Source organism: Symphalangus syndactylus, chromosome 13 (assembly GCF_028878055.3).
Source record: "Symphalangus syndactylus isolate Jambi chromosome 13, NHGRI_mSymSyn1-v2.1_pri, whole genome shotgun sequence".
In the NCBI taxonomy this organism is placed as follows: Eukaryota; Metazoa; Chordata; class Mammalia; order Primates; family Hylobatidae; genus Symphalangus; species Symphalangus syndactylus.
In genome coordinates this window covers 22,597,348-22,623,302 of record NC_072435.2, presented here as the reverse complement: position 1 = coordinate 22,623,302, position 25,955 = coordinate 22,597,348, and the positions used below count along the sequence as shown (strand labels likewise).

At 46.0% G+C, this 25,955-nt stretch overlaps 1 protein-coding gene across 1 annotated transcript in view; it reads left to right on the top strand.

Moving 5' to 3' along the window:
* The window catches only part of NLRP5 (NLR family pyrin domain containing 5), a 63,920-nt gene extending 40,873 nt beyond the window's left edge, over positions 1 to 23,047 (top strand). The window contains exons 11-16 of the mRNA XM_063615258.1: positions 2,109 to 2,279; positions 4,994 to 5,164; positions 14,438 to 14,608; positions 17,631 to 17,801; positions 19,485 to 19,655; positions 22,640 to 23,047. Coding sequence (XP_063471328.1) covers positions 2,109 to 2,279; positions 4,994 to 5,164; positions 14,438 to 14,608; positions 17,631 to 17,801; positions 19,485 to 19,655; positions 22,640 to 22,772 — 988 coding nt within the window. The 3' untranslated portion in view covers positions 22,773 to 23,047. The remainder of the gene's footprint in view (positions 1 to 2,108; positions 2,280 to 4,993; positions 5,165 to 14,437; positions 14,609 to 17,630; positions 17,802 to 19,484; positions 19,656 to 22,639) is intronic.
* Positions 23,048 to 25,955: the final 2,908 nt, after the last annotated feature.

Sequence of the window (25,955 nt, the reverse complement as noted above, 5' to 3'; positions counted from 1 at the left end):
TCAATAACGACAGATGCTTGATTCTGCGTTATAGTATGACATGTTCCAGGGATGTGCTGATGAATGAAACCAGATTCTTTTTTTTTTTTTTTTCTTTTTTTTGAGACAGAGTCTCGCTCTGTCGCCCAGGCTGGAGTGCAAACTAGATTCTTTTATTCAATAACGACAGATGCTTGATTCTGTGTGTAGTACTACGACGTGTTCCTGGGACGTGCTGATGAATGAAATGAGATTCTTTAGTCTTTTTTCGAGACAGAGTCTCACTCTGTTGCCCAGGCTGGAGTGCATTGGTGCAATCTCGGCTCACCGCAAGCCCCTCCTCCCAGGTTCAAGCTATTCTCCTGCCTCAGCCTCCCGAGTAGCTGGGACTACAGGTGCCTGCCACCACGCCCGGCTAATTTTTTTGTATTTTTTTAAGTAGAGACAGGGTTTCACCATGTTAGCCAGGATGGTCTCGATCTCCTGACCTCGTGATCTGCCCATCTCGGCCTCCCAAAGTGCTGGGATTACAGGCGTGAGCCACTGCGCCTGGCCGAGATTGTTTTATTCAATAACGACAGATGCTTGATTCTGAGTGTAGTACTACAACATGTTCCAGAGACGGGCTGATGAATGAAACAAGATTCCTGCTCTCATGGTGCTCACAGGCCAGCACAGGGAGAGCAAAACAACACAAAAATAATGATGTATGCACACACACGGCAGGAACATGTATAGGCTTGGAGAGCTCTAAAAGTTCTGTCTAAAATTCAACACAGACCAGGCACAGTGGCTCATGCCTATCATCCCAGAACTCTGGAGGCTGAGGTGGGTGGCTCACCTGAGGTCAGGAGTTCGAGACCAGCCTGGCCAACATGGTGAAACCCCGTCTCTACTAAAAATACAAAAATTAGCTGGGCATGTTGGCAGGCGCCTGTAATCCTAGCTAGTCGGGAGATGGAGGCAGGAGCATCACTTGAACCCGGGAGGCAGAGGTTACAGTGAGCCAAGATTGTACCACTGCACTCTGGCCTGGGTGACAGAGTAAGACTGTCCCAAAAAATAATAATAATAAAATAAATCTGCTTCCTTCATCTCTGTCCTAGCCAGGCACTGGCCTAAGTGTTTTGTGGCGATTCTAATATTCTAATCCTCACAACCACTGCTGAGGTCGGTAGTGCTGTTGTCCTCATTTCCAGGGCATAAACTGAGTCACAGAGATGCTAAGCTACTCGGTGAATAGGGAATTAAGTGATGGGTTAGACTTGGGGGTGGACGTGCTGGCTCGTGGGGTAGCTGTGTACGTTCCTCTTTCGTAAATACCGCCGGTCATCCCGGAAGCTCGTGCCCTTCAGCAAATGCTCGAGTGCCCTTTGTGTACTAGGCACAATCGCAGCTGCTGAGGGGACCATAGAGAACAAAGCAACCAGGCCTCCACCTTCATGGAGATGACATTCTAGGAAGGAAGACAGGCAGGAAACAAGCACTAACATAAGTGTGTGGAACGTTGGCTGGAGGCCGGGCGTGGTGGCTCACGCCTGTAATCCCAGTGCTTTGGGAGGCCAAGGTGGGTGGATCACAAGGTCAGGAGTTCGAGACCAGCCTGGCCAACATGGTGAAACCCTGTCTCTACTAAAAATACAAAAATTAGCCAGGTATGGTGGCGGGCACCTGTAATCCCAGCTACTCAGGAGGCTGAGGCAGGAGACTTGCTTGAATCCGGGAGACGGAGGTTGCAGTGAGCCAAGATTGTGCCACTGCAACTCCAGCCTGGGTGACAAGAGCAAGACCCTGTCTCAAAAAAAAAAAAAAAAAAGGGTTGGCTGGGGTGGGTTGCTATGAATGTTGAGACAATGGAGGGAAGTGGAGTAGGCACCGTTTAAGGTCTGGCTTACCCGAAAGGAGACCTTCAAGAGACATGAATGAGGACGTGAACCCCATGAAAACCTGAGGGAGGGAGGAGGGGAGGTTGCAATGGAAGGAGCAGCGACTTCTCACGCCTGGAGGCAGGAGCAGACAGAGTCTGAGGACCAGGAAAACGGCCGGCGCTGCTGGCGTGTGCTGAGTAGAGGGGAGATGGGCTGCTTTGGGTGAGAGCTGGGATTGCTTCATGCTGCCTGTCTCTGCAGGCTGGATCGCTGTGGATTGACCCACGCCTGTTACCTGAAGATCTCCCAAATCCTTACGACCTCCCCCAGCCTGAAATCTCTGAGCCTGGCAGGAAACAAGGTGACAGACCAGGGAGTGACGCCTCTCAGTGATGCCTTGAAGGTCTCCCAGTGCGCCCTGCAGAAGCTGATGTGAGTGCCACTTCCTTTCACCGGGATTATCGTAACTTCGATTCTCCAGGTCATGGTGGGAGGGAAATGAGCAGATGCACAAACCAGGGGTGAGGAAGGAAGTTGGGACCTCCCAAGACCTGCACAATGTGGGGTGTAAGAGTGACCTGAAGAACATCTGTTCTTGCTCCCAGACTCTAAATGGAGATAAAAGGTGGACGCAAGAATCAGCCAGGTGGAAATTGCATAATGACCTTCCCTCCTGATAAAGCTCTCTTGGGCGTGAGGCTCATGCGTGCGGCTTACACTGTGGGTTAGGGAATGCTGGGCCCCTCGACTGGAGAGGTATACCTACTCAGTCACTCAAAGAACGCGGGTGGGGGTCAGGCTCCCCTCTGCCTGGTAAAGTCCAGGCCAGAGCTCATGCATTCCGGGCTTCTGGGCACAGAGGCTCAAAAAGGAGAAGGGTCACCCAAAATCCCAAGCCCACCTCCCTCTACGGAGACGAGGGAGCCCAGAGCAGGCATGAATCCAGGCCTGTGTTGTTCTAGCAGAAGTGCCTCCAAGTGGAAACGCAGGGGACAGCGGTTCTGCACCCCTTACACCTAAAGGGATATCACTTCTTTCCTTTTCCGTGTCAGAGTTTTGCTGTTGCCCAGGATGAGTGCAGTGGTAAGATCTTAGCTGACTACAGCCTCAACTCTTGGGCCCAAGCGATCCTCCTGCCTTGGCCTCCCAAAGTTCTGGGACTACAGGTGTAAGCCACCATGCCTGGCCCACTTGCTTACTGATAACTGATCTAGGGAGGGAGGCAAAGCAGCAGCAACAGTTACAGCAACCACTATTCAATACTTACTGAGCTGTGCCAAGCACAGCACTAAAATCCCTCCAGCCCTTCCTCGCTGAGTTCTCAGAACAGGTCTACGGAGCAGGTGCTGTTGATAACCCTACTGACAGATGAGACAGCTTCCGAAAGGCTGTGTCACTTGTCCACAGTGGGACGGTGCTCGGATGGTGATGGCAGGAGTCAAGGGTGGGGCTGATTCAGCTGAGCCACCCAGCGTGGCAACCACGAATCCACGTGTGGCCGGCCAAACCTAAATTAAATGGGAAAGTCAGTTTCCTCATCACACTAGACCCATGTCAAGAGCTCAGTAGCTATGTGGGGCTAGCAGCTCCCATTCTGGACAGCACAGCTCTAGGTGACCTTTAATCTTACCTGGATGGCAGTGCTGGAATCAGCAGTGAGACATCCAGGCTCAGAGGGTGACGGGGTGTGGCCCCATCACACCCTGAGCTCTCTGTCTCAGGTGTCATATTCTCAAGGGGAAGGGGCGTTCACTCCAAGTTCTTGTTACAGCAAAACACCTATCACTTATGTAGCGACTGTGTCTGGAATCACTGCAGTGCTACATAAAAAGCTGCTTAAATGGCCAGATGTGGTGGCTCACACCTGTAATCCCAGCACTTTGGGAGGCCAAGGCACGTGGATCACCTGAGGTCAGCAGTTCAAGACCAGCCTGGCCAATGTGGTGAAACCCCATCTCTACTAAAAATACAAAAAAATTAGCTGGGTGTGGTGACAGGCGCCTGTAATCTCAGCTACTCGGGAGGCTGAGGCAGGAGACTCACTTGAACCCGGGAGGCGTAGGTTGTGGTGAGCCAAGGTCACACCATTGCACTCCAGCCTGGGCAACAAGGGCGAAACTCTACCTCAAAAGCAGGCAGAGTATCTAGTTTATGCCTGAGGGTCATGATGTGTTAAATGTACTGTTTTAGGGGGTGGTCTTGCTCTCTGTTCACCCAGCAGGAGTGCAGTGGCACAGTCACAGCTCACTGCAGCCTCTACCTCCCAGGCTCCAGGGATCCTCCTGCCTCAGCTTCCCAAGTAGCTGGGACTTACATGCATGTAGCACCATGCTTGGCTAATTTTTTCTTTTTAGAGACAGAGTCTTGCTATGTTGCCCAGGCTGGTCTCGAACTCCTGGGCTCAAGCAGTCCTCCTGCCTCAGCCTCTCAAAGTGCTGGGATTACAAACATAAGCCATGGTGCCCGGCCTAAGCGTACTTTTAAATTGGAAAAATTGGCCCAGTACGGTGGCTCATGCCTGTGATCCCAACACTTTGGAAGGCCGAGGCAGGCAGATCCCCTGAGGTCAGGAGTTGGAGACCAGCTTTGATACCAGCCTGACCAACATGGTGCAGCCGTGTCTCTACTAGAAATACAAAAATTAGCCAAACGTGGTGGTGCATGCCTATGATCCCAGCTACTCGGGAGGCTGAGGCCGGAGAATCATTTGAACCTGAGAGGCAGAGGTTGCAGTGAGCTGAGATCATGCCACCGCACTCCAGCCTGGGCAACAGAGCGAGACTCCATCTCAAATAAATATAAATAAGAAAAGAAATAAATTGGAAAAACTACTCATTTCGGCAAAGCCTTATATCATAGCCATGTGAGAACTGGAAATGGCCGAGCAGTGAGCAGACCAACATTACCCAGCCATTCCCCACTGTGACTGGCAGATCTAATCACCCACAATACTTAGAGTATTCTTTTGGGGCTGATGCACTGGAGTTGAGTTTGCAAGTTAAAGGCAGAGAGGATGCAACCTCATGTGTCTGCAGGGACATGCCCACTATGGGGGTGATATGTCTTTCCCCTCCTTGTAAAGGAGGGAGAGATGGAGCTTTAAGAAGGCACCTCCTCACGTCCTCTCTGGGGCTCTCTTCTTGCAGCCTGGAGGACTGTGGCATCACAGCCACGGGTTGCCAGAGTCTGGCCTCAGCCCTCGTCAGCAACCGGAGCTTGACACACCTGTGCCTGTCCAACAACGGCCTGGGGAACGAAGGTGTGAATCTGCTGTGTCGATCCATGAGGCTTCCCCACTGTAGTCTGCAGAGGCTGATGTGAGTCTGGCTTGCTCCCCTGTAAGGACTTCCTAGCTTTCTAACATAGCGTGATGTAGCTCTCAAAGCAGAAAGCAGTGGGGAGGGGGTGTGGACACCGTCACATGAAGGGACTGGTATGTGCTGAATTCTGTCCATGTCTCCTAGGTTTCATCCTTTCTTGGAAAATTCTGTGTCTGCCTCTGTGTTATCTTACAGTGGGAAGTCATTTGTTCACGGACGGTCAGTTCTCATAATTGCAGGTCATCATGTTCTACGAAGTCACTCTTGAGCACAGAACCAGCTCGCACGGAGCCGTTGCCCCGAGAGAGGTGCAGGGTTAGCTTCCTATGAACCTCTAGTCACGTTTTCATCAATCAATGAAAACTTCATATTTCTTGTTTCCGTTCAATGGCTTTTACTTGATACACATCATTGATTCGTTAACATTGAGCACATGACCAACGGCACCGTGACTTGTGCCTGACAAAGCCCATCTGACACAAGTGATGGACCTCACAGCCTCCCCACGCTCCCCAGCATTGGAGAGCACTTTGGCGGCTACGCTAGGAGGTCATTTTAAACAACGAAATTGCAGCGGGGCGTGGCGGCTCACGCCTGTAATCCCAGCACTTTAGGAGGCTGAAGTGGGTGGATCACTTGAGCTCAGGAGTTTGAGACCACCCTGGGCAACATGGTGAAATCCCGTCTGTACTAAAAATACAAAAAATTAGCCAGGTGTGGTGGTGCATACCTGTAATCCCAGCGACTCAGGAGGCTGAGGCAGGACAATCACTTGAACCTGCAAGGCGGAGGTGGCAGTGAGCTGAGATCGCGCCATTGCACTCCAGCCTGGGCAACAGAGTGAGACTGCATAACAAAACAAAATTTCCCACAAAAAGCACAAAAATCCAACAAACACGGCACTAAATACCCTCAAAAAGGACATTGTTGACAGTGGAGAGCTGAAATCATTTCAGCCTCCACTGGGAGCAACATGTGCGCCTGGAGACACAAGTCTGTCTGCTCTGCACACATGCATGTCCAGGAAGGACTGAGAACTCCCGGTATTGATTTGGAGAATTACCAACACGTTTTAGCAAGTAGGAAAATTCACAAATACAGAATCCATGAATAATGAGGATCAATTGTGTTGATTACTACTGCGTTTATTAGTTGCTAGTGACAGACACAATACAGATGCAGTTCTCATTATTTTTCCAAAAGTTATTGGGGTACAGGTGGTTACACGAGTAAGTTCTTGTTGTATTTTGAGACAGTCTGGCTCTGTCGCCCAGGTTGGAGTGGCATGGTGCAATCTCAGCTCACTGCAACCCTCACCTCCCCTCCCAGGTTCAAGCGATTCTCCTGCTTCAGCCTCCCAAGTAGATGAGATTAGAGCTGTGCACCACCACACCTGGCTACTTTTTGTATTTTTAGTAGAGACAGGGTTTCGCCATGTTGTCTAGGCTTGTCTTGAACTCCTAACCACAGGTGATCTGCCCGCCTTGGCCTCCCAAAGTGCTGGGATTACAGGCGTGAGCCACCGTGCCCAGCCAGGTTACATGAGAAGTTCTTTAGTGGTGATTTGTGATATTTTAGTGCACCCGTCACTCAAACAGTGTACACTGCACCATGTTTGAAGTCTTTTAACCCTTGCCTCCCTCCCATTCTTCCCCCAAAATCCCCAAAGTCCGTTGTATCATTCTTATGCCTTTGTGTCCTCATAGCTTAGCTCCCACATATCAGTGAGAACATACGATGTTTGGTTTTCCATTCCTGAGTTACTTCACTTAGAATAATAGTCTCCAATCTCATCCAGGTCACTGCAAATGCTGCTCATTCCTTTTTATGGCTGCATAGTATTCCATCGTATATGTATGTGTGTGTGTATGTGTTTCTTTATCCACTCATTGATTGATGGGCATTTGGGTTGGTTCCACGATTTTGCAATTGTGAGTTGTCCTGCTATAAATATATGGGTACAAGTATCTTTTTCGAATATTGACTACTTTTTCTCTGGGTGGATTCCCAGTAGTGGGATTGCTGGATCAAATGCTGGAGTGCAGTGGTGCAATCTCGGCTCACTGCAAGCTCCGCCTCCTGGGTTCACGCCATTCTCCTGCCTCAGCCTCTCCGAGTAGCTGGGACTACAGGCCCCCGCCACTACGCCTGGCTAATTTTTTTGTATTTTTAGTAGAGACGGGGTTTTCACCGTGGTCTCGATCTCCTGACCTTGTGATCCGCCCGCCTCGGCCTCCCAAAGTGCTGGGATTACAAGTGTGAGCCACCGCGCCCGGCCTACTTTTAGTTCTTTAAGGAATCTCCACACTGTTTTCCACAGCGGCTGTACTAGTTTACTTTCCCACCAGCCGTGTAGATGTGTTCCCTGATCACCACATCCACCCCAGCACCTACTGTTTTTTTTTTTTTTTTTTTTTTTTTTATGGCCATTGTTGCAAGGGTGATGTGGTATCACATTGTGGTTTTCCTTTGCATTTCCCTGATTATTAGTGATGTTGAGCCTTTTTCATGTTTGTTGGCCATTTGTGTATCTTGAGAATTGTCTATTCATGTCCTTAGCACACTTTTTGATGGGATTGTTTTTTCTTACTGATTTGAGTTCATTGTAGACTCTGGATATTAGTCTTTTGTCAGATGTCTAGATTGTGAAGATTTTCTCCTACTCTATGGGTTGTCTGTTTACTTTGCTGACTATTCTTTTGCTGTGCAAAAGCTCTTTGGTTCAATTAGGTCCCAGCTACTTATCTTTGTTTTTATTGCATTCACTTTTGGGTTCTTGGTCATGAAATCCTTACCTAAGCCAATGTCTCGAGGGGTTTTTCCAATGTTATCTTCTAGAATTTTTATAGTTTCAAGTCTTAGGTTTAAGTCTTTTTTTTTTTTTTTTTTTTTTTTGAGACAGTCTCGCTCTGTCACCCAGGCTGGAGAGCAGTGGCACGATCTCAGCTCACTGCAACCTCCACCTCCCAGGTTCAAGTGATTCTCCTGCCTCAGTCTCCCCAGTAGCTGAGATTACAGGCATGCGCCACCACGCCCAGCTAATTTTTGTATTTTCAGTAGAGACGGGGTTTCACCATGTTAGCCAGGCTGGTTCGAACTCCTTATCTGCCTGCCTCAGCCTCCCAAAGTGCTGGGATTACAGGCATGAGCCGCCGCACCCGGCCAGGTTTAAGTCTCTAATCCATCTTGAGCTGATTTTTGTGTAAGGTGAGAGATGAGGATCCGGTTTCATTCTCCTACATGTGGCTAGCCAATTATCTCAGCACCGTTTGTCGAAAAGGGCATCCTTTCTCCACTTTATGTTTTTGTTTGCTTTGTTGAAGATCAGTTGGCTGTAAGTATTTGGGTTTATTTCTGGGTTCTCTATTCTGTTTCATTGGTCTATGTGCCTGTTTTTGCACCAGTACCACACTGTTTTGGTGGCTATGCCTTATAGTCTGAAATCAGGTAGTGTGATGCCTCCAGATTTGTTCTTTTTGCTTAGTCTTGATTTGGCCACGCAGGCTCTTTTTTTGGTTCCATTTGAATTTTAGAATTGTTTAATTCTGTGAAGAATGATGGTGGTATTTTGATGAGGATTGCATTGAATTTTGTAGATTGCTTTGGCAGTATGGTCATTTTCACAATATTGATTCTACCCATCCATGAGCATGGGATGTGTGTCCATTTGTTCGTGTGGTCTGTGATTTCTTTCAGCAATGTTTTGTAGTTTTCCTTGTAGAGGTCTTTTACCTCCTTGGTTAGGTATATTCCCAAGTTGTGTTGTGTTGTGTTGTGTTGTGTTTTGCAGCTGTTGTAAAAGGGGTTGAGTTCTTGATTTGATTCTCCACTTGGTTGCTGTTGGTGTATAGAACTATTGATTTGTGTACATTAATCTTGTATCTGGAAACTTGAATTGTTTTATCAGTTCTAGAAGCTTTCTGGAGGAGTCCTTAGAGCTTTCAAGGTAAACAATCATATCGTCAGCAAACAATGACCGTTTGACTTTACTGACTTGGATGCCCTTTATTTCTTTCTCTTGTCTGATTACTCTGGCTAGGACTTCCAGTACTATGTTGAAGAGGAGTAGTGAGAGTGGGCATCCTTGTCTTTGTTATGCATGCATCTAAGTGAAGAGACAACCTGAACAGGCTGAGTGTGAGCAACAAGGCTGTGTATTCACTAGGGTGCGAGCAGGCTGAGTCTGAAAAGAGAGTCAGAGAAGGGTGATGGGATTGGAGCTAGTTTTTGTTTATTTTTTTAATACTTTAAGTTTTAGGGTACATGTGCACAACGTGCAGGTTACATATGTATACATGTGCCATGTTGGTGTGCTGCACCCATTAACTCGTCATTTAACATTAGGTATATCTCCTAATGCTATCCCTCCTCCACCCCACAACAGGCCCCGGTGTGTGATGTTCCCTTTCCTGTGTCCATGTGTTCTCATTGTTCAATTCCCACCTATGAGTTGAGAACATGTGGTGTTTGGTTTTTTGTCCTTGGGATAGTCTGGAGCTAGTTTTATAGGCTAGGGGTAAGCAGTGGAAAGTAACAGTCTGGGGCCATTTATTGCGGGTAGGGGAAGAATGTCGCATGGTACATTGTCACAAGGTGAGAGGGGTCACGGCACAAGTCACAAGGTTGATTATCAGTTAGGGTAGAGCATGTTACAGTGATAGAATGTTGCAAGGTTGGCTAATCAGCTAAGACAGGAGCTAGCTGTTTTTCTTTCGTGGTTTTCATGCTATCCTAGACTTTCTGGCTCCAAGAGGCCTTCTGGATGTGTACATGTGGGTCACAGAGGTCACGATGGCTTGATCATGGTGCATCCTGCTCAGAAGACCTCAGTCTTATTCCAGTTCTCAAAGGGAATGCATTCAACTTTTCCCCATTCAGTATTATGTTGGCTGTGGGTTTGTCATCGATAGCTTTTATTACATTAAGGTATGTCCCTTGTATGCCAACTTTGCTGAGAGTTTTAATCACAAGGCATTGCTGGATTTTGTCGAATGCTTTTTCTGCATCTATTGAAATCATGTGATTTTTATTTTTAATTCTGTTTATGTGGTGTATCACATTTATTGACTTGTACATATTTAAACCATCCCTGGTATGAGACCCACTTGATCATGGTGGATTATCTGTTTGACATGTTGTTGGATTTGGTTAGCTAGTATTTTGTTAAGGATTTTAGCATCTATGTTCATCAAGGGTATTGCTTTGTAGCTTCTTGTGTGTGTGTGGTTTTTTTTCTGTTATGTCCTTCCCTGCTGTTGGTATTAGGGTGATGTTGGCTTCATAGAATGAATTAGGGAGGGTTCCTTCTTTCTCTATCTTGTGGAATAGTGTCAAAAGTATTGGTACCAATTCTGGTGCCTCTTCTTCTTCTTTTTTTTTTTTTTTTTTTTTTTTTTTGACACAGAGTCTCACTCTGTCGCCCAGGCTGGAGTGCAGTGGCGCGATCTCAGCTCACTGCAAGCTCTGCCTCGTGGGTTCATGCCATTCTCCTGCCTCAGCCTCCCTAGTAGCTGGGACTACAGGCGCCTGCCACTGCACTCGGCTAATTTTTTTTTGTATTTTTAGTAGAGATGGGTTTCACCCTGGTCTCGATCTCCTGACCTCATGATCCGCCTGCCTCGGCCTCCCGAAGTGCTGGGATTACAGGCGTGAGCCACCGCGCCCGGCCACCACTTCTTCTTTGAATGTCTGGTAGAATTCTGTGAATCCGTCTGGTCCTGGACTTGTTGGTAATTTTTAAATTACCATTTCAATCCCGCTACTTGTTACTGGTCTGTTCAGGATATCTAATTCTTCCTGATTTAAGCTAGGAGGGTTGGATCTTTCTAGAAATTTATCCATTTCTTCTAGGTTTTCTAGTTTATGTGCATAAAGGTGTTCCCAGGAGCCTTGAATGATCTTTTGTATTTCAATGGTGTCAGTTGTAATATCTCCTGTTCCGTTTCTCAGTGAGGTTATTCGGATTTTCTCTTATCTTCTTGGTTAATCTTGCCAATGGTCTATCAATTTTATATTTTCAAAGAACCAGCTTTTTGTTTCATTTATCTTTTGTATTTTTTTGTTTGTTTCACTTAATTCTGCTCTGATCTTGGTTATTTCCTTTCTTCTGCTGGGTTTGGGGTTGGTTTGCTCTTGTTTCTCTACTTCCTTGAGGGTGTGACCTTAGAGTGTCAGTTTGTGCTCTTTCAGCCTTTTTGATGTAGGCATTTAGGGCTATGAACTTTTCTTTTAGCATTGCCTTTGCTGTATCCCAGAGGTTTTGATAGATTGTGTCATTGTTGTTCAGTTTGAAGAATTTTTTAATTTCCATATTGATTTTATTTTTGACCCAGTGCTCATTCAGGAACAGGTTATTTAATTTCCATGTGTTTGCGTGGTTTTGAAGGTTCCTTTTGGAGTTGATTTCCAGTTTTATTCCACTGTGGTCTGAGAGAGTGTTTGATAAAATTTCAATTTTCTTAAATTTATTGAAGCTCATTCTATGGCCTGTTATGGTCTATCTTGGAGAAAGTTCCATGCACTGTTGATTAGAATGTGTATTCTGCAGTTGTTGGGTGAAATGTTCTGTATAGATCCCAAGTATAGTTTAAATCCGTTGTTTCTTTGACTTTCTGTCTTCATGACCTGTCCAGTGCTGTCAGCGGAGTATTGAAGTCCCCCAGTATTATTGTGTTGCTATCTATCTCATGTTTTAGGTCTATTAGTAATTGTTTTATGGATTTAGGACCTCCAGTGTCAGGCATATGTATGTTTAGAATTTTGATATTTTCCTGTTGGACAAGGATTATATAATTATTTAATGTCCCTCTTTGTCTTCTTAACTGCTGTTGCTTTTAAGTTTGTTTCATCTGATCTAAGAATAGTTACCCCTGCTCGCTTTTGGTGTCCATTTGCGTGAAATGCCTTTTTGTACCCCTTTACTTTATGAGAGTCTTCATGTGCTAGGTGAGTCTCCTGAAGGCAGCAAATGGTTGGTTGGTGAGTTCTTCTTTATTCTGCATTCTGTATCTTTTAAGTGGAGCATTTGGGCCGTTCACATTCAATGTTAGGATGGAGATGTGAGGTACCATTGCATTCGTCATTCTCTTTGTTGCCTGTGTACCTTGGGTTTTGTTTTTTGCCTTGGCTTTTTAACTTGTATTTTGTTTTGTGAGTCCTGTATGATTTATGCTTTAAAGAGGTTCTGTTTTGATGTGTTTCCAGGATTTGTTTCAAGATTTAGAGTGCCTTTTAGTGGAGTCTTGGTAATGGCAAATTCTCTCAGCATTTGTCTGTCTGAAAAAGACTGTATCTTTCCTTCATATAAGATGCTTAGTTTCGCTGGATATAAAATTCTTGGCTGATACTTGTTTTGTTCAAGGAAGCTGAAGATAGGGCCCCAATCCCTTCTAGCTTGTAGGGTTTCTGTTGAGAAATCTGTTAATCTGATAGGTTTTCCTTCATAGGTTACCTGGTGCTTCTGTCTCACAGTTCTTAAGATTCTTTCCTTCATCTTAACTTTGGATAACCTGACGACATTGTGCCTAGGTAAAGATCTTTTTGTGATTAATTTCCCGGGCGTTCTTTGTGCTTCTTGTATTTGGATGTCTAGGTCTCTAGAAAGGCCAGGGAAGTTTTCCTCAATTATGCACCCAATTAGTAGAATTCTTTTTTCTCAGGAATAGCAATTATTCTTAGGTTTGCATTTAACATAATCCCAGACTTCTTGGAGGTTTTGTTCAAATTTTCTCATTCTTTTTTATTTGTCTTTGTTGGATTGGGTTAATTCAAAGACCTTGACTTCAAGCTCTGAATTTTTATTTATTTATTTTTATTTTTTATTTTATTTTATTTATTTTTTTTTGAGACAGAGTCTTGCTCTGTCACTCAGGCTGGAGTGCAGTGGTGCAATCTCGGCTCACTGCAGCCTCTGCCTCTTGGACTCAAGTGATTCTCCTGCCTCAGCCTCCCAAGTAGCTGGGACTACAGGTGTGTGCCACCACTCCCAGCTAACGTATTTTTTATTTGTTTGTATGTATGTATGTATGTATATATGTATGTATGTATGTATTTATTTGAGATGGAGTTTTACTCTTGTTGCCCATGCTGGAGTGCAATGGCATGATCTTCGCTCACTGCAACCTCCGCCTCCTGGGTTCAAGCAATTCTCCTGCCTCAGCCTCCCGAGTAGCTGGGATTACAGGCATGCGCCACTATGCCTGGCTAATTTCTTGTATTTTTAGTAGAGATGGGGTTTCTCCATGTTGGTCAGGCTGGTATCGAACTTCCAACCTCAGGTGATCCACCCGCCTCGGCCACCCAAAGTGCTGAGATTACAGGCGTGAGCCACCGCACCCAGCCTGTATTTTTAGTAGAGATGAGGTTTCACCATGTTGGCCAGGATGGTCTCGAACTCTTGACCTTGGCCTCCCACAGTGCTGCTGGGATTACAGGGGTGAGCCACCGTGCCCAGCCTGAATTTCTTTCTTCTACTTGTTCAGTTCTATTGCTGAGACTTTCCAGACCATTTCACACTTCTAAAAACGTATCTAAAGTTTCCTGATTTTTTTTTATTGTTTTTAAGCTATTTCCTTGAATATTTCTCCCTTTGCTTGTATCATATTTTGGATTTCCTTGCACTGGGCTTCACATTTCTCTAATCTCTCTCTAATTAGCTTAATAACTAAGCTCCTGAAATTTTTCAGGAAAATCGAGGATGTCTTCTTGGTTTGGATCCATTGCTGGTGAACTAGTGTGATTTTGGGAGGATGTTGAAGAGCCTTGTTTTGTCATATTACCAAAGTTGGTTTTCTGCTTCCTTCTCATTTGGGTAGGTTCTGTCAGAGGGAAGGTCTTAAACCTGGCCGGGTGCGGTGGCTCATGCCTGTAATCCCAACACTTTGGGAGGCCGAGGCGGGCAGATCACCTGAGGTCAGGAGTTCGAGACCAGCCTGGTCAACATCATAAAACCCTATCTCTACTAAAAATACAAAAATTAGCCAGGCGTGGTGGCGCACCTGTAATCCCAGCTACTCAGAAGGCTGAGGCAAGAGAATCTCTTGTGCCCAGGAGGCAGAGGCTGCAGTGAACTGAGAGCTTGCCACTGCACTCCAGCCTGGGTGACAGAGCAAGACTCCTCAAAAAAAAAAAAAAAAAAAAAGAAAAAAATACAAACATGACCCCCCCCCCTACACAGAAGCAGACTGGAGCTGGAAGGAGAGCCACAGCTCACTTGAGGTCATGCTGGGGAATGAGTGTTACGATCTTCTTTCCCATGTGGGCGCCCCACAGGCTGAATCAGTGCCACCTGGACACGGCTGGCTGTGGTTTTCTTGCACTTGCACTTGTGGCTAACTCATGGCTGACGCACCTGAGCCTTAGCATGAACCCTGTGGAAGACAACGGCGTGAAGCTTCTGTGCGAGATCATGAGAGAACCATCTTGTCATCTCCAGGACCTGGAGTGAGTTTCCCATGGGCGTTGGGTCAACTCTACCATACTGGGGTTTGGAGTTCCTGAAAGGTCAAGAGGTAGGAGCAGGGAGACTGGAACCAAAAACGGCTTTCGGGGTGAGCTGACACTCGTTTTTCCAAGGGCAACCTAGGTAAGTCGAGGTGTTGACACCACGGTGAGCATGGGAAGGGCCAATGGAGCCTCATGGGAGGAACCATGAGTTCTGAGAAACCCTTGATACCTAAACACTGTTCATTCCTCAGAGGAAGGCATCTTGCCCTAAGTTCATCTTCAGCTATTTATCTCTATGGAGAAGGGAGAGTGCTTGTCTCTTAATCTCTCCCTCTGGGGCTCAAATTTCTTCACCCTTTGTTGAAATGTTTCTATTGAATAGGAATATCCCATCATTAAACAGACTGTAGAAAAAGTAAAAGAGCTCAGTGAGCAAAAATCAATCTTCAGTCTCACAACCATGCAGTCATCCCTGTTAGTGGTTTGGATGTCTTCTGGGGTTCTCTTGTCCTAGATGCAAACGTGCATTTGATGTTTTACAAAGAAAGGATCATAGTAGTCAGCACTTAATGCAACTTAATGCGTTCTCTTTTTTTCTTTTTGTTTATTTGTTTGAGTCTTGCTCTGTTGCCCAGTCAGGAGTGCAGCGGCATGATCTCAGCTCACTGCAACCTCTGCGTTCCAGGTTCGAGCGATTCTTCTGCCTCAGCCTCCTGAGTAGCTGGGACTACAGGCGTGTGCCACCACGCCTGGCTAATTTTTGTACTTTTAGTAGAAATGGGGTTTCACCATGTTGGTCAGGCTGGTCTTCAACCCCTGACCTCAGGCAATCCACCCGCTTTGGCCTCCCAATGTGCTGGGATTACAGGTGTGGGCCACTGCACCCCGCCAAGCACTTAATGCATTCTTAACATGTGGCAGGCAGAGCACGAAATATTTTGTATATCTAATCTTATGTAGTCTCACCACCCCCCATCATATCCAGTGGAGAATTGAACTCCCAAGAAACCAAAACTTTGGCATTGGTCTCACATTGTGTCTCAAGATATGTCTATTATAATAAATGAAGTATGGTAAGGTATTTCATTGAATGGTGGAGCCTTTAAAAATCTCCTAAACTTTAAAAATTTCCTAAAGCTGGACCATGTACCTTATATCTAGTGTTTTCATCATGAGCATAAATGATTTCATTCTAAACCCTTGTACACTTGGTAGCATTTGCTTATTCATTACAAAGATAGAATTAATGGACCACAAGTGGGGTATCATTTTGAGATCTCTCCCTTCCCAAGAATAAAATAAAGGAATTTGGTATGGATTCTAGTTCACAAACTTCTGAGTGCCCCCAAGTATTAATTCTACCATTTGTTTTCATTGTTTCAAGCCCTACTTCTGCATGGCATAGAATCTTAATCTTAATCTTAGTCAGTTGGAGACATCGTTTTTTTCGAGATGGCGTTTAAGTGCTGGGAGATTATCTGGATCTCTCCATCACCATTTATCCAAGACTGGGTCACCCGCACCCGACCTTCAAGGGTTGGCCCTCACAACTGCATCTGTTTTTTCTTTCATTTTTTTGCTTCCCTTTGTTTTGTTTTGTTTTGTTGTGTGTGTGTTTTGTTTGTTTTTGGTGGCTTTTGTTTTGTTTTGTTTTTGTTTTTTTGAGACAGAGGTTCTCTCTTGTTGCCCAGGCTGGAGTGCAATGGCACAATCTCAGCTCCCTGCAGCCTCCACCTCCTGGGTTCAAGAGGTTCTCCTGCCTCAGCCTCCTGAGTAGCTGGGATTACAGGCACCTGCCACCATGCCCAGCTACTGTTTTGTATTTTTAGTACAGGCAGGGTTTCACCATGTTGGCCAGGGTGGTCTTGAACTCCTGACCTCAGGTGACCCACCCACCTTGGCCTCCCAAAGTGCTGAGATGACAGGGGTGAGCCACTGCGCCCAGCCTGCATCCCTCTTTATTCTTGACCCGATGGCTCCTGAGGATGGACCCTCCCCACCCTATCATCCTGCCCTTAGCCTCCCAAGCTGAAGACAGACTTGGAGGCCGTTTCAGTCATTTCTCCCGCGATAAACCATTCAGATGTTATTTTGGGGGCCGCCCACCCCATCTTCCCCATTTTTCCTTGGAATAGAAGCACAAAACTTCCCCTTTTGGATTCCAGACCTATCAGCACTTCAGTAACTTCTGTCCCCTTTTCTCTCCGCCTCGCTCTGTCAGAGTCTTTACAGTTTCTCCACCTCCCCCGTGGAGAATCTTGACTTCATCTCCAAGTGGAAGCAAACTCTGCTGTGCTCATTTCTTTTAAAGATACCTTTAGCCAGGTGTGGTGACACGCGCCTGTAATCTCAGGTACTTGGGAGGCTGAGGCAGGAGAATCGCTTGAACCCAGGAGGTGGAGGTTGCAGTGAGCCGATATCGCACCACTGCACTCCAGCCTGGGCAGCAGAGTGAGACTTTGTCTTGAAAAAAATAAAACATAGGTCAAGCGCGGTGGCTCACGCCTGTAATCCCAGCACTTTGGGAGGCCAAGGCAGGCAGATCACCTGAGGTCAGGAGTTTGAGACCAGCCTTACCAACATGGAGAAACCCTGTCTCTACTAAAAATACAAAATTAGCTGGGCACGGTGATGCATGCCTGTAATTCCAGCTATTCGGGAGGCTGAGGAAGGGAGAATAGCTTGAACCCGGGAGATGGAGGTTGCGGTGAGCTGAGATCACACCATTGCACTCTAGCCTGGGCAACAAGAGCAAAACTGCATCTCAAAAAAAAAAAAAAAAAAAAAAATTAAAAAATTAAGATATTTTCAATCACACCAGACACTTTCCCCACCCTCCGCTATCATCCCTCTCTCGAGCCAGCAGATACCACATGGTGTCAGCCGTTCACAGGAGTGGGCAAAACAGTGGCCCGTCAGGAAGGAATAAAGGAAACTCCAGTTAATGCTGCTGAACCTTCTCCCGCTGTTCCACTTTCCTCGAGAGAAGCAGACTTGCTCTATTTCCCGCCTCTTGCAGGTTGGTGAAGTGTCATCTCACCGCTGCGTGCTGTGAGAGTCTGTCCTGTGTGGTCTCAAGGAGCAGACACCTGAAGAGCCTGGATCTCACAGACAATGCCCTGGGTGACGGTGGGGTCACCGCGTTGTGCGAGGGACTGAAGCAAAAGAATAGTGTTCTGACGAGACTCGGGTAACTTCCTGGGGCGCCTCTTTGCCGGCCGGGCTGGGAGGAGGTGGGGGACCCCAGCATGAGGTTGCTTGAACAAGGATGATGATGATCTGGTTTCCATGAGTCCCTCAAGTTAGATGGAGGGCAACCTTTGCAGCACCACAGATCTGGGTGTAAGTTCCAGCCCGGCTCCTATGGATGAGACGGATGAAGTGGCAAATGCTTGGGAACAAGGGCTGGAGGTAGAAAACCCTCAACTGCCTGTTGAATGACCCCTGCTGCTAGTGCTGGTGCTAAATGGCGGAAGTATGGAAGTGAAAAGACCTTTGTGTTGTAGTGTGAACAGTCTAGAGACAAAGATGGGCAGAAAGCAAGTGATTACCTGAGCGGTCCTTAAAACGTCAGTGAGCATCAGAACCAGCCGGGGGCTTAAGACCGAGGTCCAATATGGTGGGCTATTGTTCAGCTGTAAAAGGGAGAGTGCTGAGGCCAGGCACAGGGGCTCATGCCTGTAATGCCAGCAGTTTGGGAGGCCGAGGTGGGCAGATCACTTGAGGTCAGGAGTTCGAGACCAGCTGGGCCAACATGGGGAAACCCTGTCTCTACTAAAAATACAAAAATTAGCCAGGTGTGGTGGTGGGTGCCTGTAATCCCAGCTACTCAGGAGGCTGAGGCAGGAGAATCACTTGAACCCAGGAGGTGGAGGTTGCAGTGAGCCGAGACCGCATCATTGCACTCCAGCCTGGGTGACAGAGTGAGACTCCATCTCAAAAAAAATTTTAAAAAGGCTGGGCGCGGTGGCTCACACTTGTAATCCCAGCACTTTGGGAGGCCGAAGGGGGCTGATCATGAGGTCAGGAGATTGAGACCATGGTGAAATCCCATCTCTACTAAAAATACAAAAAAATTAGTCGGGCATGGTGGTGGGTGCCTGTAGTCCCCGCTACTCGGAGAGGCTGAGGCGGGAGAACGGCGTGAACCCGGGAGGCGGAGCTTGCAGTGAGCCGAGATGGTGCCACTGCACTCCAGCCTGGGTGACAGAGCAAGACTCCGTCTCAAAAAAAAAAAAAAAACAAAAGTGCTGGTACCTTCCACCACATGGATGACCCTTGAAAACGTCATGCTGAGTAAAAGAAGCCAGCCACAAAAGGTCACGTGGTATATAATTCCATTTGTGAGAAGCAAGCACAGTAGCCTCACCTGGGAACCTGTTAGAAATGCCAATATTTGGCCGGGTGCAGTGGCTCATGCCTGTAATTCCAGCACTGTGGGAGGCTGAGGCAGGTGGATCATCTGACGTCAGGAGTTGAAGACCAGCCTGGCCAACATGATGAAACCCTGTTTCTACTAAAAATACAAAAAATTAGCCAGGCGTGGTGGCATGTGCCCGTAATCCCACCTACTCCGGAGGCTAAGGCAGGAGTATCGCTTGAATCCCAGAGATAGTTTGCAGTGAGCCAAGATTGTGCCACTGCACTCCAGTCTGGGCAACAAGAGTGAAATGCTATCTCAAAAAGAAAAAAAAAAGGCAAATATTTGTGTCTTTCATCAGAACAACTAAACCAGAAACTGGGAGGCAGAGCCCACCAGTTTCGTTTTTTCTTTTTTTTTCCCCAAAGAATAGCAAGGTGAAATTCATACGGGTTGAATGAAGGGTCTATCATTGATCTTTGGGGTTATTTTCTGGGTGTCCTGACCCTGCAGGTTGAAGGCGTGTGGTTTGACTTCTGATTGCTGTGAGGCACTCTCCTCGGCCCTTTCCTGCAACCGGCACCTGACCAGTCTAAACCTAGTGCAGAATAACTTCAGTCCCAAAGGAATGATGAAGCTGTGTTCGGCCTTTGCCTGTCCCACGTCTAACCTACAAATAATTGGGTAAGTCCCCAGCAATTGTCTTCTGAGATACAGACCTGCTTCTGTTCCAGGCTTGTTAGCTGGTGGAGAAGCAGTTTATGGGAAAAGAGGTCATAGCTTGGCAGCCAGGTTTTACTCCATTGGTGAGTGCCCACTACGTATTCTGAGTACCATGCTGGATGCTGGAGATACAGGAATATTGGAGATAGATGCCAGGTGCCTGAAATCATGGAGCTTACTTTCTGGGTGGGTTGGAAAGGGTACACAGAACATTATAAAAGTTTATGCTGAAAAAACTAGAATTGCTGTATGATCCAGCAATCTTCTGAGTATGTACTCAATTAAAAACAAGATCTCAGAGTTCACACCCATGTTCATAGCAGCAAAATGCACAATAATAGCCTAGAGGTGGAAGTAACCCAGGCGTTCGTGGATGAAAAGATAAACAGAATGTGGTATATACCTACGATGGAATCGTATTCAGTCTTAAAAAGAAAATTCTGACACATGCTACATGATGGAATCTGGACATGCCAAGTGGAATAAGCCAGTCCTAAAAAGACAAATACTGTAGGATTCTACTTCTATGAGGTACGTAGAAGAGTGAAATTCATAGAGACAGAATGGTGATTTCCAAAGGATTGGAGTGAGGGGTTGGGGAGTTGTGTAATAGGTGCAGAGTTTTAGTTTTGCAAGATGAAGAATTCTGGCGATAGATGGTTGTGGTGATGGTTGCACAGCCGTGTGAATGTACTTAACACCACTGATCAATTCACCTAGCAGAAAGTTTCTTCAATAGCTCACACACAACATTTCAGCTTCCCCTCTCGTTCAGTCCTTGTACAAGTCTGGAGGGCTGAGTTGATGGAGTTCACAGAAGTTCTTCAGGACCATCTCTTAAGACTAGAAGTTTATTTCATGAGAAAGTGGCAGTTCATTGATGTCTTCAGTGTTTAGTGGTAGAAAAAGCATGTGTCATTTAGGACCCCATATTCATAGACAAACAGGATTTCAAAGACATCCCTGAGCATGAAGGAACACATTTGTACTTGAAGGGAGTAAAATCTTGACCAGAGAAATATACAGCTGGCAGCATTGATAGCCCATTTGAGGTTGGTTGTGGTATATTTATTTAAGTTTTTTGAGATGGAGTCTCACTTTGTTGCCCAGGCTGGAGTGCAGGGGTGCAATCTTAGCTCACTGCAACCTCTGTCTGGTGGGTTCAAGCAGTTCTGCTGCCTCAGCCTCCCGAGTGGCTGGGATTATAGGTACGTGCCACCATGCCTGGCTAATTTTCACATTTTTAGTAGAGACGGGTTTTCACCATGTTGGCCAGGGTGGTCTCAAATTCCTGATCTCATATGATCCACCAGCCTCAGCCTCCCAAAGTGCTGGATGACAGGCATGAGCCACCATGCCCGACTTCCTTGTGGTATATTTATATCAATAGAAAATTTCTCAGTTGAGTAACTGTTTTCTCCAGTATGGTCCAGCTGATGGCAGTTGAGTTTATCCAGGCTTCAAGTTATGGCACATGGGTATAACCAGGAAGAAGTCAAGAGTGGCTGTGGTAGACCCTGGAATCATAGGAGGAAAGTGAAGACAGGACGGGGAAGATGAATGAGAAACATGACTCAGTGAATCTGGGAGTCTTGGTTTGGTCAGAACTGTTACAGTGACAAAATGAGCTGAAAAAGTGGAGTGCTGTTGAAGGAATATGTTTGTATCCTTGACTTATGAGGCACTAGAGCCATTGACAAGATCAGTGGTGACTGTGGGACTTAGTAGTTGAGGTAGGATAGAAGTCAGACCTGGATTTACGGATTGACCTATTATGGGTCTGTTTCCCCATCTGTGAAATGGGGGCAGTGCTATGTATCTATTTAAATATGTTTATTTCTCCTCTAGTAGACTATAAGCTCGGTAAGGGTGGGAAATTTGCCTTGTCCATCCCTATATGGGAAGTCCTCATTTAATGTCCTTGATACATTCTTAGAAACTATGACTTTAAGCAAAACGACTTATAATGAAACCAATGTTTCCTCGTTGTTATAACAATGACTCTGAAGAAAATGATGTTCTTCGAGAATCTGCTGTAGTAGTTTCGCTTAAAGTCACTGTTTCCAAGAACCTATGAATGACATTAAGGGAGAATTTACTGTACCTTCCCAAAGCCTATAACAGGACCTGGCACAGAGACTCTGAGGAAGGAATTCATGGATGGGCTGAAGGATCATGCCTGCATCTTAGGACTGTTAGGAATGTTGTAAGGAGCAGATGCCTTTAAAAGCTCAGCATAGTATCTGACATGTCCAAGTTTCTTTACATGCAGAGAATTACTTTTATTCTATAGGGAACATGCTACTGTTATCAAGCAAAAGTGGCTCACTGCCTGATGTGCTAGAGGCTGATACTGTGACATTGGAGATTTGAGGGGGAAAAGAAGCCCTATATCGCAGGTCAACTCACAAGGAGACAGTAGTCAAGCTCAAATCTGTCTCCCCATGCTGGCTTTAAGGCAGTATTTTTATTAGAAAAGGTTCAGGGAGTAGATTCTGAGATTAGTAGGTGATTGGAAGAAAAGGGGAGATCTGGAAAGTCCTTGGGCATGCATAATTATCTATTCATGCTACCTCATGGGTTGCATGTGCCAATTTAGGGAGAGTTAGCATAAAACATGGTAGAAATTCAGGCTGTGACATCAGCAATTCATTCTGTGCAAACTCCAGTCTGCCGTACTTTTTCTAACCGTTTTCAGCCATTTCTTTCATAAGTGGAGGGGGAGTCTCCATGTTTCAGCAAGCTGTTTCTTTTCTTGTCTTCCATCCTGCAAACTCAATTTGTTAGTCATTGGTTTCTTTAACTCTTTGGGGCACATTTCACTACTGTTCCTTAAGAGTACAAGAAAGGGTTTGAAATCCTTGATGAGACTTCCAGGAATTTTGAAGAAGGGAGAAGAAGTCGAAAGCAACGTCTCAGTAACGAGTCCTCTCCTGCTTCCTCAGGCTGTGGAAATGGCAGTACCCTGTGCAAATAAGGAAGCTGTTGGAGGAAGTGCAGCTGCTCAAGCCCCGAATTGTAATTGATGGTAGTTGCCATTCTTTCAATGAAGATGACCGGTACTGGTGGAAAAACTGAAGATACGGAAACCTGCCCCACTCACACCCATCTGATGGAGGAACTTTAAACGCTGTTTTCTCCGAGCAAACTGTGCCCCTGGGAGTTCCTTCTCAAAGATGGAAAATGATTTCTGATTCTCACAAAGCCCTCAATAGTAGTGATTCTTCTGTGTTCACTATACCTTGGTTACTGGATTTGAAGGCTAGAGACCTTCAAGTCGTAGGACTCAGTATCTGTGAAATGTCAGTCCTACCTCAGAGCATACAGAGGGAATGAAATAAACACAGAGCATTTGGAAAAGGTGTCAATTGGTTTTCTTAACTAGTGGGGATATGGTTTGGGAGCAGAGAGGTTGGGAGGACCTAGATCCTCAAAGGCGGCCCCTGAATTTGGGTACCACAACTAGTGGTGGTGGTTTGTTTTTTGTGTTTTTGTGTTTTTTGTTTTTTGGTTTTTGTTTTTTGTTTTGAGACGGAGTCTTGCTCTGTTGCCCAGGCTGGAGTGCAGTGGCACAATCTTGGCTCACTGCAAGCTCCGCCTCCCGGGTTCACGCCATTCTCCTGCCTCAGCCTCCTGAGTAGCTGGGGCTACAGGCGCCCACCACCATGCCCGGCTAATTTTTTTATATTTTTAGTACAGACGGGGTTTCACCGTGTTAGCCAGGATGGTCTCGATCTCCTGACCTTGTGATCTGCCCACCTCAGCCTCCCAAAGTGCTGGGATTACAGGTGTGAGCCACCGCTCTTGGCCAACTACTGGTTTTTTAAAGCACATACCTGAATACCAAAGGATGGTGTTACTGTCACTCAATATCTGAACCTATAAACACAAAGCCGAATTTATTCCTTAGTGTAATGAAAAGCTGGTCTACCACAGTCTCTCTGAGTAAAGCAGACTTCTGATCTTTGTAGGTAGGAATTTGGGGAGGTACAGAATGAGGCTGAACCTTGAAGGTATGAGTTGGCCTGTGGTTACTCAGGTGAGGCTGATTGGTACAGGTGTGTTCATCAGAGTGCATCCCTTCCTGACTGGCTGAATTTCTGATGCAAAGGGCAGCTGTTGGTTGGCTTGCAAAAAAGCATGTTCACTGAGGTAAGTTGTCTTGGATCCATTGAATGGATTTAAACCTGTCTAGGTAGCTACTTATTACCATGGCTACAACAGAACCATCAGTCTATTCCTAGGAGAGTGGAAAACTCTTACATTCTTACCAAAATGTACTACTTATGATTTCTTGTATTTATTTCTCTCATCCATGATGACGATGAATGATGATATCTAACACAGCCCTTACTGTATACCATGCCCTGTCCTAAGCAGTATGAATTAACTTATTTGGTCTTTACAACACCTTAGAGGTAAGTATATTTTTTGCTTCCATCTTACAGATGAGGACATTGAGGTGCAGAAAATAACAATGCACAGCAAGGCCAGGCATGGCGGCTCACACCTGTAATCCCAGCACTTTGGGAGGCTGAGGCAGGCGGATCACCTGAGGTTGGTGGTTCGAGACAAACCTGGCCAACATGGTGAAACCCCATCTCTACTAAAAATACAAAAATTAGCCCAGTTTGGTGGTTTGTGCCTGTAGTCCGAGCTATTCAGGAGGCCGAGGCAGGAGAATCACTCGAACCCGGGAGGCGGAGCTTGCAGTGAGCCGAGATCATGCCACTGCACTCCAGCCTGGGTGACAGAGCGAGACTCCATCTCAAAAAAAAGAATGCACAGCCAATAAGTAGCAGAGCTGCCATTCAGGAAATCCATTTCTGGGGTTCATTCTACTAATTGAAATGTTGCCTCTACAATACAACCACCTTCCACGAGCCACTCACTGTACTGTGTGTAAATCTATAACTCCAGTAACCCCTTTCAAACTGGAGGAATGTTTTAGCATCATTCCCTGTCAGCATATATTAGACAGGGACTGGCATGCCCCCTTTTCTGCTCCCATTGCAATGGAGCTAATAAAGTTTATACCAGGTATAGGAGAAATGTCAACTCTGCAGTTTATTTGTGCTTATAGTATTAGCATTATCTTCAACCTATGGTTTCTTTGCAGGAATACTTTTTAAATACTTGCGTGTTCTGGGAGTGTTTGTTTATAAAATACTTGGACATTGGACCAATGTGATAGGGTTTACGAGGTGAATGGGTGGAGTAGTGGGGGAAAAGTTAGCCCTTCTGAATCACAGTATCTGTCTTCAGGATACCTTTTCTCCCACATGGGACACAGGCCCATCTAACAAAGACAGGGCAAGGAGGCCAGGCGCGGTGGCTCATGCCTGTAATCCCAGCACTTGGCGAGGCTGAGGTGGGTGGATCATGAGGTCAGGAGATCGAGACCATCCTGGCTAACACAGTGAAACCCCATCTCTACTAAAAATACAAAAAATTAGCCGGGTGTGGTGGTGGGCGCCTGTAGTCCCAGCTACTCAGGAGGCTGAAGCAGGAGAATGACGTGAACCCGGGAGGCAGAGCTTGTAGTGAGCCGAGATCGCGCCACTGCACTCCAGCCTGAGCGACAGAGCGAGACTCTGTCTCAAAAAAAAAAAAAAAAGAGTGGGGAGGGGGGCAAGGAAACCACCATTAATGTTTGTGTTAACAAAGCATTACTATGTTAATCTTGCTAAAGGTCGATCACCTTATATATAGCTAAAAATACACAATGCCCTCCTGCGTCCGGTGCATTATCTTGAGCACTGCTGCCTACCCCACCCCCAACAGTTACAAATATCCCACTTTGTAAAGTTACAGCCAAAGGGAAAGTCAAAGGGAAAAGTCAAGTTTAGAAACAATATTTTATTTTTTAGAAACATCTCATTATCTTGCCCAGGCTAGTCTTGAACTCTTGGGCTCAAGTGATCCTCCTGCCTCAGCCTCCCAAAGTGCTGCAATTACAGGTGTGAGCCACTGTGCCCGGCTTCAAGTTTTTGATGCTGACCTGTGTTAAAATTCTGGCTGTTTTGAATGATTTTTGTGACACTATACAAATGTCAACCTCCATAGGCTTTTGATTTCTTATCTGTAAAGTAGGAAAAATTGTACTTACCCTATAGAATCAGTTTCAAGAAGAGATGAATCTCTGTAAATCAGCTGTAGAAGTGGCTGGAGCATTCACTCCACCAATATTTACCTACTTGTATTAGTTGTCTGTTGCTGTTTACATTACCACAAACTCAGCAGTTAAAACACGTGATCTCA